General features: G+C 54.4%; 1 protein-coding gene across 1 annotated transcript in view; it reads left to right on the top strand.

Annotated features, from left to right (window-relative positions):
- Positions 1-409: 409 nt before the first annotated feature.
- The window catches only part of ONECUT2 (one cut homeobox 2), a 53,469-nt gene continuing 41,523 nt past the window's right edge, over positions 410-12,355 (top strand). The window contains exon 1 of the mRNA XM_032152205.2: positions 410-1,637. Coding sequence (XP_032008096.1) covers positions 410-1,637 — 1,228 coding nt within the window. The remainder of the gene's footprint in view (positions 1,638-12,355) is intronic.

Genomic DNA, 12,355 nt, shown 5'->3' with positions numbered 1-12,355 from the left:
GTCGGGCGTGGCCCCGCCCCAGGTCCGGGAGGGTAGGTTGGCTGCCCCGGCGAGCGGCAGAGCCCTTCTGGACAGCTCCCGCTCACCCAAACAGAAGACGTCGGCGCTGGAGCGGGCTCGGACATGGCGAGGCTGCGAGCCGGCCCGAGCGGCGGGGCCCGGTGATCCCTCCCTCCCTCCCCGTCCCCTCCCCTCTCCCGCACGCACGCCCCGTCCGCCCCCACCCCGCCCCCACCCCGGGCGAGCCCGCCCGCAGCCCGGGGCGCACACCCGCACGCGCGCTCCCCTCCACTCACTCCCGCACTCCCGCGCCCGCCCCCACTCCCGCGGCCGAGCCCCGCCACGCGCGCCTTGCCCGCCCGCCGGCCGCCCCCGCCGCCCCTGCCGCCCCCGGGCCCCGATGGACTGAATGAAGGCTGCCTACACCGCCTATCGATGCCTCACCAAAGACCTAGAAGGCTGCGCCATGAACCCGGAGCTGACAATGGAAAGTCTGGGCACTTTGCACGGGCCGGCCGGCGGCGGCAGTGGCGGGGGAGGCGGCGGGGGCGGCGGGGGCGGCGGCGGGGGCCCGGGCCATGAGCAGGAGCTGCTGGCCAGCCCCAGCCCCCACCACGCGGGCCGCGGCGCCTCTGGCTCGCTGCGGGGCCCTCCGCCGCCTCCAACCGCGCACCAGGAGCTGGGTACGGCGGCAGCGGCGGCAGCGGCGGCGTCGCGCTCGGCCATGGTCACCAGCATGGCCTCAATCCTGGACGGCGGCGACTACCGGCCCGAACTCTCCATCCCGCTGCACCACGCCATGAGCATGTCCTGCGACTCGTCTCCGCCTGGCATGGGCATGAGCAACACCTACACCACGCTGACGCCACTCCAGCCGCTGCCACCCATCTCCACTGTGTCTGACAAGTTCCACCACCCGCACCCGCACCACCATCCGCACCACCACCACCACCACCACCACCAGCGCCTGTCGGGCAACGTCAGCGGCAGCTTCACCCTCATGCGCGACGAGCGCGGGCTCCCGGCCATGAACAACCTCTACAGCCCCTACAAGGAGATGCCCGGCATGAGCCAGAGCCTGTCCCCGCTGGCCGCCACGCCGCTGGGCAACGGGCTAGGCGGCCTCCACAACGCGCAGCAGAGTCTGCCCAACTACGGTCCGCCGGGCCACGACAAAATGCTCAGCCCCAACTTCGACGCGCACCACACTGCCATGCTGACCCGCGGTGAGCAACACCTGTCCCGCGGCCTGGGCACCCCGCCTGCGGCCATGATGTCGCACTTGAACGGCCTGCACCACCCGGGCCACACTCAGTCTCACGGGCCGGTGCTGGCACCCAGTCGCGAGCGGCCCCCCTCGTCCTCATCGGGCTCGCAGGTGGCCACGTCGGGCCAGCTGGAAGAAATCAACACCAAAGAGGTGGCCCAGCGCATCACCGCGGAGCTGAAGCGCTACAGTATCCCCCAGGCGATCTTCGCGCAGAGGGTGCTGTGCAGGTCTCAGGGGACTCTCTCCGACCTGCTCCGGAATCCAAAACCGTGGAGTAAACTCAAATCTGGCAGGGAGACCTTCCGCAGGATGTGGAAGTGGCTTCAGGAGCCCGAGTTCCAGCGCATGTCCGCCTTACGCCTGGCAGGTAAGGCCGGGACTAGCCAGGGGCCAGGCTGCTGGGAAGAGGGCTCCGGGTCCGGTGCTTGTGGCCCAAGTCTGCGCGCCGAGTCACTTCTCTTGATTCTTTCCTTCTCTTTCCTATACACTTCCTCTTTCTTCTCGTTTTTATTTTTTCTTCCATTTTCTCTTTCTCTTCTGCTCTTCCCCTACTTTCCTTTCTCCCTTTTTTTCTTACTCTCTCCTTGTCCCTGAGCTTTCATTGACCGACTCCCCCCATTTCATTTGCCCTCCTCTCAATGTGCCAACCTTTGCCCTCTTTCCGATCTTCCCAGGTACTGGGAGGCGGGATGGGGGTGTGTGTTTTCCTCTAGGAGCCCTGTCTTTCCAAGACTCACAGAAACCAGGACCTGCCCTTATTCAAAACCCCATGCACTTCAAGTCTTTTTCAGACAACACATTTCAATTTTCCGGGCTGGGTAGTCTCCCTGTGCAGAGGCAGTTGAGAGGCTTTGCTCTGCAGAGGGAAAAGAGCTCTCTACTCTCCCACCCACCATATAAGCAAACTTATTTGGTTATTGGCCGAAGGCACAGCCTTGCCTGCGCGGGGAACCGGCGGCTAGGATACAGCAGCGCTCCTGGAGCCCATCTCTGGCCTTGGCGTTGGCGCAGGGACTTTCTGACCGGGCTTGAGGGGCTCGGGCCAGCTCCAATGTCACTACCTACAGCAAGGGCAGGGTGTAAGGTTGAGAAGGTCACATTCACCGCTTTGGGAGGACGTGGGAGAAGAGACTGAGGTGGAAAGCGCTTTGCCTTGCTCACCGGCCGCCCTTGCCCCGGTCCCAGCGTTTGCTGGGATTTGCCAAGATTTGCAGGGGCTCCGGGAGACCCTGAGCACTCGCAGGAAGAGGTGCTAAGAAATTAAAAATTCAGGTTAGTTAATGCATCCCTGCCGAGGGCTGCAGGCTCCGCCTTTGCATTAAGCGGGCGCTGATGGTGCGCGCCTGGCGACCGCGGGGAGGACTGGCGGCCCGCGGGAGGGGATGGGTAGAGGCACGAGTTACATTGTTCTGGAGCCGGCTCGGCTCTTTGTGCCTCCTCTAGCGGCCAAGCTGCGAGGTACAGCCCTCTATTGTTCTAGGAGCACAGAAACCTCCTGTGTGGGCGGCGGGTGCGCGAGCTAGAGGGAAAGATGCAGTAGTTATTGCGACTGGCACGCAGTTGCGCGCTTTTGTGCGCACGGACCCCGCGCGGTGTGCGTGGCGACTGCGCTGCCCCTAGGAGCCAGCCACGGGCCCAGAGGGGCAAAATGTCCAGGCCCCCCACTGGGAAGGACACACTATACCCTATTGCAAGCCAGGGTGGGTGGCTTCTCATGGACCGGGTGGAGGGGGGTATCTTTCAGGATCGGCGGGCGGTCTAGGGGAACAATTCGTGGTGGCGATGATTTGCATAGAGCGGATCTTGGGATGCGCGCCGTTCCGAGCCAGCCTTGCACAGCTCGCTTCCGGAGCTGCGAGCTCAGGTTTCCACCCCCGATCCCCCGGGCTTTCCTCGCACCGCTGAGCCCAGCTTGTGGGGTGCACTCGACCGACGCCCGACAGGGCTGGGGAATGTGACAGGCAGCAGGTTCACCCGGGCTTGGGGAGGGGGCGTTTCCGCTTTGACAGCATTTTCCTTTGCCGTCTGCTGGTGGATTCCTATTCCCAGTCGGTAATCGCCCCGCAGTGTTGATCTAAGAAGGTAAAGAAAACCAGGTTTCCCTGCAAAAAGCCTCCCCCAAATCGGCGGACTCTGGATACTTTGAGTGGATTTAGAAATTTATGTAATCTTTCTCCTTTAGTTTATTTTTCATCCTCTCCTACAGTTTTCTCTGATTTGCTGTTGGTTCGGGGCAAGATAAAGCAGCCAGTAAATAGTAATAATAATAGCGGCGGGAAATAAACTGGAGGCTTACTGATAGTTCTTAACATTTTGTCATAGATCCCCCCGAATATCCCAGTCCCTCGCCGGTGGGTTTTAGTACCCGCTGGCTTCTTGGGCACCGGGAACCAGAAGGAACTTGGCAGCTGGTCTTAGGGGTACAGTTAAAGGCAGGATGACAGCTATTCTACTCCTGCTCATCTCAGAGCGCTGCCGCCCCCTCATGCCGGTCGCGCAAAGAACACAGCTTTTAAAAAACACGTGCCTTCTGCCCATATAGGTCTGAAAGTGATGAGGAAAGTAATGCTTCTCCTATTAGCGAGTTTCAGCTTTTAAAATGATCCCAAGCATTGCTGAGATGAGAAAGCGTGGCATCCCGGGGGTCCTCAGCCCCACCCGCGCCCATGGTGCAAGTCTCCAGGGGCAGGCCCGGGAGAGCACTGCCCACTCCGCTAGATTTTCCGCAGAGGATCGCTGAAGCCGCCTTCGTGGGAGACAGAATGCCTCCTCCAGCGAGTGGAAAAGGCCTGCTGAGGACCCCGCTTTGCTCGAGGATTCAAATGTGTGTCTGTTTTATTACCCTGGGTTGAAAAGGGACAAGAGCTTTAGCCTTTTTATCTGGCCATTTTATCAGCAACTACAAGTGTGTTGAGTGGTTATTATTACATAGGAGGCTTTTCAGTTTGGGGTCAGTAGATCAGTCTCTTCAGACACTGACGCAGAAGCTGGGACTGGTAAGTAGGTATTATGTGCTCGGAGCGCTAGGGGACAGGAGCAAATGGAGAAGAAAAGCGGAGGCTTTCTCCGCCCGGAGTATCGATCGGAATCCCCGCCGGGACGCCGCAGAGGGCCCTCGCCGTTGGGCCCCGGGGGTTTAACAAGCCCAGCGGCTCCGCAGGCGGCTCGGCCGGACTCCCAGACCCATGCCTGGAAGACACCGTCCCTGCCCCCCTCCCGCCAAACCTGCCTCTTCTCTTTCTCTCTCATAGGTTATAGGTTCCCTTTCTCTCTCATTTTGGCCCCGCCCCCGGGTCCTGCCAAACGGCCAAGCAGGCCGGGGTTTAGGGGGCTCAGAATGAAGAGGTCTGATTTGGCCAGCGCCGGCAAAGCTCACCCTTAGGCGAGGTCACAACAGAGGCAGGGCCTTCCTCCCCAGCCTGCCGGTGTAGTCACAGCCAAGGGTGGCACTTGAAAGGAAAAGGGAGAAAACTGCGGAGAAATTCAGATTGCCCCAACATTAAATTTCAGAGAAATTGACTCCAAGTGCACGGATTCGTTCGGAAAGGGCGGCTAAGTGGCAGGTGGTTGCAACCCCGCCCGGTCGGGCCTTCGCAGAGGTTCCCCAAGACCAGCCCTTGCAGGGCGGTTTTCAGCAACCTGAAAAGAGGCGGCCAAGACAAATTTCCGCGGGTTCGAGCACACACTCTCGGGCGTTGGGCCCCAGAGACCTCTAAACCAAGCACAAACAAGAAGGGAGTGAGAGAACCCAGGCTAGAACTTGAACGGGCGTCCCACTGAGGAAAAGCGAGGCCTCGGTGGCAGGCATGGTTTCTTCTGACGCCCGAAAATCGAGCAGAGCGCCCGACTACATTTCCTGCAGAGGTTTCCGCCTCCAGTGAGCCCGGATCCCCCAGCGGCCTGCCCGGAGCTGGTCTCCAGTCCCCGCCGTAGTCCGACGCACGGCCCTCTCCTGGCAGCAAGCTCCCAGCGGCCAGTCTGAAGCCAATTCTGTTCAGGCGGCCGACGGCCCTTAGCCAACCCACCATGATGTCGCCTGGGCCACCTGACGCCCGCAGCGGCGGGACACGGCACGGGCAGTGCGCAGTGGCTCCTGCTAGGGGCACCGCGTGCGTGCTTGTCTCCCGCTGCGTCGGGGACGTCCTTGGGTGACACGGGCCGCTGGGCACCTCCCAAGCTAAGGAAAGCGGACCCCATTCGCAGAGTCTCGCGCCCACCGCCCAACCTCCCACCTCGTCTCTCGCTGCTAGGGCTCCCGACTCAGCCCACCTCTCCTGGCGGTTTAGTTAGGGATCCGAGCTGGAGAGGCTGAACGCAACCCGTGCCAGTACGGAACAGACGATATGTTTGCCTGCTAGCTGCTTGGATGAATAATTGAAAAGTTCGCTGCAGTCTCTGCTTCGTCAAGTCCCGGGTGCCGGGAGAACACCTTCCCAACACGCATCAGGGTGGGCGGGAGCGGGCAGAGGAGGCAGGACCCGAGGGAGGAGAATGAACCCGAGCACGAGAAGCAGCCCAGGCAGCCAGGCGCCCTCGATGCGAGAGGCTGGGCATTTATTTTTATTCCAGGCTTTCCACTGTGTGGTTATGTCACTTTCTCAAACAAATGTGTATATGGAGGGAGATCGATGCTGATAATGTTTAGAAGATTAAAAGAGCATTAATGCTGGCAACAGTAACGTAAACGTGTGGACCCAGATTTCATTGATCTGGAACTTGATCCGGCGCGTTTCCAGTAAGCCCGACGGCGCGCTCTTCCCAGCAGAGCCCTCGCCAGCGCCACGGCCCCGCGGCTTTCCAGCGGTGCCGCTTCGCCAGCTCTGCGCGGGTTCTCCCGCCTGACCGCAGCTCCTCCCCCGCTAGGCCACAGCCCGCCTCTACTTCCCCGAGGTTTTCTCCTCCTCTCGCGGGGCTCCCTGCCCTCTGCACACCCGCCCCCACCTCTACACCCCCCCCCCCACCTCTGCACCACCCGCCCCTGTGTGCACACACCGCTACTTGCGCTTCCGTCGATCCGCCTGGGCGGCTGGGTCCGCGAAGCCAATGCGCGGAACGGTGCCCGAGTCTTCCTATCCTGTGCCTGGCCGTTGCCACTGGGCCCTTGTGACTAAGCCCAAGTTTGAAAATAACGTGGCTAAAGCTGCCTGCTAACGGCAGAGCTTAATCAGCCGCAGATCCCCTCCCATCCTCATCGGTTCTCGTGCTAAAAAGGCTCGCGCACACTTTTTACGCAGGTGCATTCGTTTGACAATTAAACGTGGCCCTAGTAACAAAAGCCTGAGCTTCATCCCTCTGAGTAGCAGGCTCTGCACTGGACTGGTCGGGTCTAACAGGGAGAATCTTGTGCCCTACCTTGGCTGGGACAAGAAGTGAGAGAAGCAAACTGGGGAACCCCTGCCCCAGCGCTTCCCACCTCCCTGGACGTCCTGGGCCGAGGCCCGGGTCACTGGCCCATCGCGGGTAAGGAGGTGTCATGTGGAACACCTGCACTGACTGGAAAAGAAAGAACTTTAAAGCTCTTCCTTCCCGCTTGTGGGGGACACCACCACACCCTGCCAACCACTCCCCTGGCCAAATGGTGGCTTGTTTTTCCAGAAGGAGCACTAAGGTGAATTTTATGGAAAAAAAATAAAAGAGCAGGGACCGAAGTGGGAGTAGGATGAGAACTAATTCTTCTGGTACTTTTTTCTTTTTGAAATTATTAATCCCTCCTGTTGAAGAAGGCTGAGCTTTTCCAACAGCGGGTCTCAATCGGGAGGGAAAGCAGTGTTTTCCAGCCTTCTCCAAGAACAGTAATTAATAAGAGGAAGGAAAAGAGAGATGGGAAAGCAAGTCGTGCATTGTTCTGCTTTGAGTTGAGGCAGAGGGTAGGCTGGTGTTTCTTCCTCATCTTCCCACTAGTGTTCTTCCTTAAGTAACCACCTTGGTTCCTAGTCAGAAAGTGCCCTGCCGGACCCTTTTAAACTACAGTGAGATAGCTGGGTAATCAGATATGTAACTAAGGAGGAGAGTAGGTGGTTTCCCTTTGGTCTGGCAGACAACTGGCTCCCTCCCCACAGCCCCCACTTGAAAGACTCCTAGGCTCTGGGAGGGGCGAGTGGGTCTTTAGAGGATAGAATCATAGACTCTCTCCTACTCCCATCTTAGAATTCCAAGATTGGGCAGGATTCCTGGTGAATGGTGAGGGCTGGGCAAAGGATAAACTGATTACCCCAGATTCTCTGTCCCCACAAGGCACCAGCAGCTGTTTCACTCTCCTTTTGAGCCAGGTCTGCCCTGAGATAACAGCATCCTAGGCCAGTTTTACCATCTCAAGTGCCAGACTTCATCCCTGAGGGAAGGAGAGCCAGCCTCTCCTGCTGTCTTCAAACCGAGGCTTCATTTTACAGTCACCCTCTGATGTGAGAGAGAGCCTCCCCACCAGGTTTGCTGTCCTTTAGACATTTCCTGTCTTCAAAGAAGAGACCAGAGGAACAGGACCGAAAAACTCTCAGGAAGAAAGTCCTGGGCTCCACACTCCACGGCTAGTGGCTGGATTTGGCAGAAACTGTTTTCATGAAAAGTGGTATCATGGAGGGGGATCCCTGGAGCAAGGAAGACCTCAAGGGAGAAGCAGAGAGATTTAGTTTCTGGGTTCTTGCCAAAGGAAGGGAAATTAGGAGGGAATAAATAGAAATAATTGCCTGTATAAAGGGCCCTGGGGAGGAGGGTGAAGATGGAGGCACCCTAGGCCTTAAACTTCATCTAGACTCCCTGGGCTGTGCTGACTTCTGACCCTTTTAGGGATCTTTGTTTTTCCTGACTTGGGAAAAGTTGCTTCCTCCAGGGAGACAACTCTTCTTAGAGGGGAGAGTCCATAATGAGGAAGCCCTCTGGGGTGATTTATTTATGCTGTCAGATATAGAGCTCCATCAGGCTAACTCACCCTGTGGGGCCTTGTCACCCCCTCTTATCACCCAGGCTTTTTCCCTAACCAACCTCAGTGCCTTTGGTGCAAAGGCTTTTTGATTTCCCAGTCTCGTTCAAGGCAATGGCTGATAAATGTGCATAGGTTTTTCTAGGGGCAGGTGGGGAAGAGGTAGGGATGTGGATTGGGTGACCCAGCCCATCTAATGCCTGACATGGTGCAGATGGGCAAGACTTGGAGGCAGACTGTGGGCTGTGCAGATAGAGATAGCCTCACTTCGGGAGCAGGATTCCTAGAAGCTGTAGACGTTTATTATGAAAAACTGTCCCACACAAATTGTCCCAGAGGGCAGCGAGGCTCTGCATTCCACCTCGGCGCCTCTTTCACCATTTGAGGACCCATTACTCTTCTGTAGAAAGCAGACTTTGTTTGGGTTGGAAGCACACCTCCAATGTAATTTAATCAGCATTGGACTTTGGCTCTTGTAATCAAATATACATATACTTTCTCCAGCAGGAAGAAAAATAATTTCTCTGTAACTGGTATTGACTTGAAGTCATGTCATCTCTGGAAAGCATCACATTTTTAAAGGGAAAGGTAAAATTAAGGGGAAAAGAACCCTCAGTGTTAGTGGTTTGCTTTGTCATTACTAAGAAGAGCCAGTTACCACTTAAGAAAGGGCAGAAGAAGCATTCCTAGAGCACAAATACTTGTGCTGCTCCAATTGTAGATATTTCATTTACAGTTTTCTCTGTGAAATCAGCCTCAGAGATGGTTAAGGATAGGAAACTAGGTTGACTGGCTCGCCAAATTCTAGAATGCAGGCTTTATTACTTACGTTGCATTGACATCCTTGAAGGAACCTGTTTGACGGCTCATTTTTCTGCCCTATTTGGAGAGGCCACAGGCAGCAGCAGCTCCTTGAGTTCCAGCAGGATCTGGGTGGGTAGCAAGCCTTTCCTTTTAAGGGTGATTGGCAGCCATTGTCAGCTTGCTTCCCACTCCACCCCAATGCCCTTGAGCATGAAGCTCTGCCCTACCGTGTCCTCCTGGAGCAAGCTTGGAGTCCCCACCCCCCAGGGTGAAGTTCTGGGCTTTGCCCAAGTTGAGTCTGTTAGGGAATCTGTTGTAAACACAGATCCATTGATTTGCATTTGTCAGAGAGTAAAGTTAAACCAGTGAAAAGAGAAGCCCTTACCCTTTTATGCAGGGCCAGGGAAACCTTTCATATTGATCTTATTGATCCAACCTTTCCCTTTAAGGAAACCACATAGTTAAAGACCCTCGTTCAATAGATTTACCCTTCGTGCTTGTGATATTCCTTTAAGTGTTCTCATCTAGGATAGCTGGGCATTAAGCCCATGCTCCAAACCAAACAAAAATGAGAAGGGGGGTGGGAAGAGAGGGGGTCAGGAGGCCGAATTGTGGGAAGTGAAATTAAATCAAACTGAAATGTGTAATGACCCAGTTGGGGATGTTTTTCTCATTCTTCTAAAATGACATGCAGGGATAAAGACAAAATAGATGCATTTGGCATCTTTTTTTTTTTTTGAGAAAAGAAAATCTGCTTATATGCCTAGAGTAAAAATGTCTCAGGAACATCATTTTCTACTGTAAGATTATTTCAATTAAACCACCAGTTTGCTTCATTAAGGTTGGTACACATAAAAGTAGTGATGTTGCCGCAATTATTTTGGTTCATTTGTAGCAAATCAGAAAAAGGATTGCCCCCAGAAATGCAGTATTTTGGACTCTGTATATGAGCATAAACACTGAAGTCACTAGAAAAAAGAGAGGATTTGGAGTTTCTGTGTTCTGATGAATGTGGGAAGCAGTGGGTAGAACTTTTGTTATGGAGCAGAGTAGATGGAATAGGAATTGCCAGATATTGCTCAGTATCCCTCTTGCTTGTAGATATGAAAATGAAAGTCTCATTTGCCTCCAGAACCATAGGCATAATCCATTTCATTTCTTCCCTGATCCTTTTTTCCTCTCTAAATAGCATCCATTTGTGATTTTTTTCAACATGGTACATGACCTATTCCTAATTGGCTATCTCTTGCGTTGTTTTTTTACATTCATGTTTGTTTTATGTGATTGAAAAATATTAATGATTTCGTAGGTGAGCTAATGTATTTATCTGCTGAGCGAGTTCAAAGGGCAGAGTTCAGCTATGGTTCAGGTTAATTGAACAGGAAGCAGTGAGCTCTCCAGGCTGTGTTGAACAAGGGATCAGTCCCTTAAAATATCACCCTCAGCAAACACAATTTCACTGTATTCATCCTAGAGTCTGATGTAAGAGGCTCAGATCAACTTGGATCAGTTGTTTAAAAAACCAAAGCAAAGCACAGTAACTGCAGCAATACCCTGGAGTCCCCCTCGGGGAAGAAGAGTTTTCTCATTGGCTAATTGCTTTATTGGTAGCACTGACCTGCAGAGCAGCTGCAGGAGCCTGGATGAAGGCTTAGGCCTCAGAATAATGTGCTCCATTAGAACAGGGCAAGGCATTTTTTGTTTACTCAATTGGAGCTCCCTGCAAAGTGCCATTAACCCCGGCCCAACTGCTTGTGTGCTGCAAAAGCCAAAGGTCACGCCAGTCAGTCTGTAGGCATAGCAGCTCTGCCCTGGTAGGAAGGTTGGGGGCGCATCCTGCTGGCACTGCCCTCCCAGGGGCTTGGGCCAGCCCTCTGGGCCCTTTCCAGAGTTTTGACTAAAGCAAGCAATTGCACAACTTGTTTACATTTCCCAACTGCTGAATCATGTTTGGATGATTAAACAGTTTTGATCTGAGCACCATCAATCACAAACATACAGAAAATCCCCCCACTGCCCCTCTATTTTCTATTTATGTTCCCTTCATTACTGTGCATTACAGTAGACAGAATTGTGCAAACGGTGCTTTTAGCAGAAATATAGTTTGGATAAGTGCTTGGATCAAGGGGAAGACAGACCTCCAAACATGGCTGGGGGGCTGTTTGGTGGAAGAAAGGTTTCAAGTGGAGTCGGGGAGCACAGTCAGGGCTTCCACCGCCAGCAGGTGAACTAGAGTGCCACCTGCCAGGAGTCTTCTAACTGCACTAAGCCCTGCACCTCCCACAAGGTCCAAGCCCCTTCCTTCACTTTGTTCCTAATATCCTTGTCCCCATTCTCCACCCTCCAGATCACTACCCATGCAAGCATTATCTTCCTAGAAGTAGCTTAAAGGGCTTTTTCCTGGTCCTTTGAAACTGTAACCTCTGCCTCTTCTAATTCATTGCCAAGGAGAAATCAACAGTTCTGCTGTCATAGGTGAGGTGATTTGCCCATCCTGCACATTGAGGTAATAGTCTCCTGCTTAGTTGGACTGTGCCTGGGGGAGGAGAAGCAAAGAAAGCAAAAAATAGCCGTGGGAGGGAAAACGAATGATTATGTGTGGAAGAAAAATGGCTCCGTTGATTGTGCCAGTGAGGGCTGTGCCAAATGTAAGGTGTTCTGCAAAGATAAAATATTGTACAAAGGAGAGAGGATGGGAGAGAATTAGCATCTACAGGGAGGACATCGAGAAAGAGATATGCCAAATCAGCAAACTCGAGTTGGGCTTTGTGAAATCCCCTGGAAAGAGAAAAAGTGAACCAGCCGTTGTGCAATTGCAAAGAAGTGAGCCAGTGAGCTAGACTTCGAGCCAGACTGTGGAGCTGGCTGTAGCTCTGTGGGTGGCAGCTATTTCCACACTTGCTTCACATGGACCTCTGCCTGGAGCCCCTTGGTAGCCGAGCGCCTATGGGTGGGTTGCTGCCTCCACGCCCCGGCGCAGGCTTCAGCACCACGAACAGCGCCATGGAGGAACGCTGTTTGAGCGAGTTGGAGATGGACCCTCTACTGCGGTTAAATCCAGGCAAGAGCCTTACCATTACCTCCAGCTCTGTAGGTCTCAGTGCCCCAGTGCAGAGCCTCATATTTTCCTCTGGAGCCCTGTGGCTTTTCAGTTCTCTGTGCGAGATCAGCGATAATAAAGGGAAGAGGAGGCGGCATCTGTGTGAGAAGACAAAAGATGCTGAAAGACTCTTTCCTTCTGCAGAGGAAGAGCATTACTACCGCTGGGGGGCGGGAGATTGAACTATTTTTCTCCATGTTGCTGCCTTCTGCAGGAATGATTGCCACCCTCAATGGGATATTTTAGATTTAGGATTTCCTTTCAA

Source organism: Hylobates moloch, unplaced genomic scaffold, assembly GCF_009828535.3.
Source record: "Hylobates moloch isolate HMO894 unplaced genomic scaffold, HMol_V3 SCAFFOLD_5, whole genome shotgun sequence".
Classification (NCBI taxonomy): Eukaryota; Metazoa; Chordata; class Mammalia; order Primates; family Hylobatidae; genus Hylobates; species Hylobates moloch.
The sequence above is the reverse complement of the archived record's forward strand: the minus strand, read 5'-3'. Positions and strand labels throughout refer to the sequence as shown.